This window comes from Montipora foliosa, chromosome 6 (genome assembly GCF_036669935.1).
Source record: "Montipora foliosa isolate CH-2021 chromosome 6, ASM3666993v2, whole genome shotgun sequence".
In the NCBI taxonomy this organism is placed as follows: Eukaryota; Metazoa; Cnidaria; class Anthozoa; order Scleractinia; family Acroporidae; genus Montipora; species Montipora foliosa.
In genome coordinates, this window is record NC_090874.1 from 53,979,597 (window position 1) to 53,984,596 (window position 5,000).

The 5,000-nt window shown below is 45.8% G+C and overlaps 1 protein-coding gene and 1 long non-coding RNA gene across 2 annotated transcripts in view; both read left to right on the forward strand.

Annotated features, from left to right (window-relative positions):
- Window positions 1-174, forward strand: part of LOC138007749 (uncharacterized) — an 18,375-nt gene extending 18,201 nt beyond the window's left edge. The window contains exon 4 of the long non-coding RNA XR_011124106.1: window positions 1-174. This exon is cut by the window's left edge and continues 1,339 nt beyond it. This is a non-coding gene — a long non-coding RNA (uncharacterized lncRNA).
- Window positions 175-4,965: 4,791 nt separating this feature from the next.
- LOC138005781 (uncharacterized) overlaps window positions 4,966-5,000 on the forward strand; it is a 1,937-nt gene continuing 1,902 nt past the window's right edge. Inside the window, exon 1 of the mRNA XM_068851963.1 lies at window positions 4,966-5,000. This exon is cut by the window's right edge and continues 678 nt beyond it. Within this exon, the coding sequence (XP_068708064.1) occupies window positions 4,966-5,000 (35 nt within the window).

Here is a 5,000-nt window from a genome sequence, read left to right on the forward strand (position 1 = left end):
GTGACCACATCGTGAGACAAACGAAAATGCTTTTAAATTATTATTATTGTACTTCACCACGATGAATAACAGCAACCTTTTTTATGACAATATTGGAGAAGTACTCCTTACCGGCTTATATGCCACTCAGAAACAAGGCGACTAATCAAAGATATATAATAAAGCTAACTTACATGTTCCTTGTTGTAGATGAGAGAGGATTTCACTTAACAGTGTTCCTTTGTTGAATTCTCCCTCTCTTCCAGAAAGGTGTATAGCTATTGCCTTCATGCCTTTGCTGGTAAATACAGGGGACCCAGAGGATCCTGGTTCTGTGCCAGCCTCATATTTAATATATGGCCTATCTACAGACGATATTTTGTCTTGGCTCAACTGATCTACAGACGATATCTTGTCTTGGCCCAACTGCTTTGGTGTTCCTCCAGAATGTTGGACTATACAGATAACCTCTCCCTCGGTCAAATTTGTTTCTTGGTCCAACATAATTGGTGTTATTTGACTGTTGACAAAGCAGTCCAAGTTGTCAACGTCGTCTTTCTGTATCGCTACAAATGTATAATCCAATTCCTGATAAGAAACAACAAAGTACACTTGGTAACTGTCAGGAGAATCAACACCACCCCTGAGGGTCTGGCAGAGAGGGAGGGGTTTCCTTGTTCCACTGGACAAATAATCTAAAATTTTCTCTTGTTCGCCAGAAATAAATCCGTGGGATGTCTGTGCAACATGCACCCAGGTTAAAACCGATCGCGTATCTTTGTCTTTTCTTCTTCATAGTCACAAATGTGCCCCACGGATATGCCCCCGATCGGGGGATTCATTTTCATTCCCCTCAGTATTTCCAAACTCCCGTATAGCGATTAGAGCCCCCACTCTTTTCACAGCTCTGGCATTCTGAGCGAGGGCTAGACCACTGGGCCACGGAGTATCCTATTCACGTTTAGGCAAAAATTTACTTTGAAATTCTTTCCGCTTGCGAGGATTGACACAGTAACCTCACATTTGAAAGTACTAAATAAAGTGGACAGATGATTTTTCTTTGAGAACGGCAAGGTTAAAGGTAAGGGGAATTTTCTACGTTATTTCTAGATCTTGCTTCGTTCTTGGGTGTTCCACTATGAACAATTGCATAACGAATACGTCAATCGACCTGCGAACCAGTTTGCTCATTCGCTCCAAAACATATTGTGAACCGAACCAGTGTGTTCAACTGGCCATTGTGCCAAACATTTTGTGAATTCAATCAGTCATTGTGCCAAGCATTTATCAATCGAACCAATGTGTTCAATCGATCATTGTTAGTCAACACCCGCTATTAAAAGCACTGTTTGTTGATTCCAACGCCATTCCTCCCAATGTAGGAACCAAAAACGTGAAAAGAGCATTGGAAAAAGCCTTTAACAACCAAATACAAAAAGAAATCATGTTAAAAAATGAGGATTAATGTCTTCGTTATTGGGATTTTGCGTTGGTCTCCCATCCAACTTCAGACTCTCGTTCCCAGGGTCTTTCAAGGTAGTCAGCGTGTTTAATCGGCCATTGTACGGCTTTGAAAGTCAACACTCGCACTGTTTGGGGATTGCAACGGCATTCCTCTCAATATAGGAATCCAAAACGTGAAAAGAACATTAGAAAAAAGCCTTTAACAATCAAAGACAAAAATAAAAATAGGTCCCTCGGGGGATATGTGCTTACGGGTAACGAATGTTACACCATTAACATTGTCTGTGTGATTGTTGACATGTTTTTGGGGTCTTATGCTCATGCATACAGACCCCTAAGTCAGAGGCAGATCTTGATTGTTAGTCAGTCAGTCAGTTTGTCAGTAGGTTTGTCACTTTGAGGACTAGATGACACGTGACAGATCTCCGAGAATGTAAATAGTCTGGCACGAGACTGGGTACTAGTAATTGCGAGTCATTGTTTTTAAGTGTCGGCCATTGCCCTAGCGAGTTGCCGTCGTTGTGTATTTAAATCTGCGGTCGTTTTCCCTGTTTTGAGAAAAATTTGAAGAGCTTTCCGTCGCAAATTAGTTGTAATTGTTCAAGGTAAGTTATTTCTGTTTCAAAATTGCTCTGTCTTGCTGTTTCTGATTGGCTTTCTTTCTTACATTTCGAAAATTAACTACACTTTCCTGCCTTGTTTTTTCTTTGTTATTTCATCCAGGTGATATCGATAGGGGAGTTGTTTACTCACGCAAGCCAACATATCTAGACTCGGCTTGTGTTTAGTGCGGACTGCAAAGAAACTAAGACGCTTTCGCAATCCCACATTCATTGGCTTGAGATCCGGTGCGGGTTGCACCACATATCTCACAAGTATGTCACGCGTATCTCAGAAGCTCTCACAAGCCAGTATTTATCGGCTTGAACTATCGGTGTGGGTTACACCTCAAACTGAAAGAGTTATTGTACTCTAAAAAATGCTTGCATTGAATAAGAGTCTTGCACTCTCAAAGAATAGTATTTCGTACGCTTACTGTTGTCTGCTACTAGCCGCCAGCATGGGAACAACAATCGAACAATACCGGTCAACGATCGGCTGTCACAACAATTTTGTGAAAACCAAGGATCCATTTTCACGTGTGCGAGGGCGATTTTGGAATACGATGCTCATGTTGTTTTACTTAAATGTGTTTTACATGTGGCTGAATGTAATTTAGGCGAAGTTAAACTTGAGCCAATGCAGTCAGCGGCAGTTCGCGGGAAGCCATGCGCGGGGGGTTCGCTTTTACAGGGTTTGTTGCAGGGGCATTTGTATTGCGTTCCAGCTACGTTCTCGTTCGCCTTTGTCTGCCATAGCTGAGTGCCTTTTTGCTGTAGCTGAGTGCTTTTGCTTTCCGACCGGAATCATGACTTCTCGCCAAACGAATACCAGTCAGGAAGCGGCTTTGTTCGGAATTCCATCATCCGTGGCTGCATCGATCTCCACTCCACCAGGCAATACGTCGTCTTCTGCGAGCCACGCTCTGGCGCCGAGTGTGTCCACTTCAAGCGGACTTTCTTCTGGTTCAACTGTGCCTTTTTCTCCGGAACTTGCTGCTTTCATTTCCCAAGCAGTTCAGGCCGCGGTTCAGTCTCATTTTGCTTCTTCATCGGCTCATCCGGTGCCGTCTAGTGTTGCTGCTTCAGCTCCTCCAGCTTCGCTCGCCGCTTCTGGGGGCGTTTCCGCTCCCCTGAGCAGCTTGGCTTCTTCGTTTTTGGACTCCGGCGCCGGGTTCCAGTCCAATATCGGAGCTACACAAGGTAGGCCATTTCCTTTAGTAGTTCCTTCTTTCGTTTCGACATTTGCTTCGCCTTTAATGTCAACTGCTTCATCATCGGCCCTCGTGTCGAGCAGTCTCGCACTTGGGACATCCCAAGGTGTGGCGTGTAGCACAGGCATGACTGCTACTTGTCTTGCAGATCAGCCGTTTGTCGTGGGCCCGGGCTTTTCGCCAGTTCCAGCGAAGATGGTGAACCAGATCGTGGCAGGCAAGTACATTGACTTGCCGGAGCTGCTGGCCGCTAATCTCGACCGCACCGAACAGGAGCCGCAGCTTTTGCTCGATGGTCGTCTCGTGCTGACAGCGCCCCCCAAACGTCAACGTCGGAAAATTGAGGACATTGCCGCATTGCCGCGGGGGTTGAGGCCTTTACCGTTTTTTCTTTAGTGTTCGCATCTTTCTTCCCTCATCGCTGGAAGGACTTAACTTTGTACAAGCTCCTGATTTTGCACACTCATCGTCACTTCAAAGGTCGCGTTTGGTTTTCTTACGATCAGGCTTTCCGCGAGCATGCAGCGGCTTCGAAGCTCACGGATTGGTCGGTTATGGATGCCCAGCTATTCAATTTCCATGGAGCTGGTTCTTCAGCCCGTGGCCGCCCATCAGATTCTTTGGAACCAGTGGGTTCGAGCTCCTCGCGGATCGTTTGCATGCCTTGGAACAAGGGCCGTTGCACAGCCCCGTACATGTCGTGCCGGTACGCGCATCGTTGTAGCACTTGTGCTGGCGCTCATCGTTCCTTGGATTGTCGAGAAACCCTCGAGGTCTGACGGTAAGCGGAGATCAACCTCACCATCCTCCAGTTTCAAGACACGTCGCCAATAATTGCTTGAGGACGATTCGTTCCCCGCCAAGTTGAGGGAGCTTGTCCTGTAGTTGACTTGTTCTGTAGTAGACCTAGTTGACATTGACTTTTGTTTGTTTCTCATACATGTTGATTTGCCGAGTCCTTATTTTGTTATTACATTCTTCTGTCTACTGTGATTGTTATGTTTTATTCTATTTAATATTCCTATTTATTATTTATTATTATTATTATTTTTTTTTTCATTCTCCTTCCCCATACCAATTTGCCCCTTGTTTCTCGTCCAGTCTCCATGGTGAGTCCTTTAAAGGCACAGGTATTTGCCCGCGAGCTCGCCAGCCATCCTGACCAGTCTGCTCTGAGGTTTGTTTTGGATGGTCTCCGTAGTGGTTTTAGGCTTGGTTTTGATCATTCTCGGAAGCTTAAGTCTGCCAAAAAGAATAAGCCCTCAGCCGATCAGCATGCTGAGGTCATTGATCGGTACTTGGCCAATGAAGTGTCTCTTGGAAGGGTATTTGGCCCCTTTCCGTCCCCACCTTTACCCGACCTCCATGTGAGTAGCTTTGGAGTGATCCCAAAGCGGGGGCAACCTGGTAAATGGAGGCTCATTGTCGATTTGTCATCTCCAGGAGGGCTCAGTGTCAATGATGGCATCAACCCTGAGGATTTTTCCCTGCAATACATTACAGTTGACCAGATTACTTCTATGGTCTCCAAGTTTGGCCGTGGGGCTCTGATGGCAAAGTTTGACGTGGAGGCCGCTTATCGCAACATTGCAGTGCACCCCTTGGACCGGTATCTCCTGGGCATGCGGTGGCAGAATCAGTTTAATGTAGACTTAGCCCTTCCCTTTGGTCTCCGCTCTGCCCCCCACATCTTCAATTCAGTGGCAGATATGGTAGAATGGATCCTCATCCATTCCCACAATGT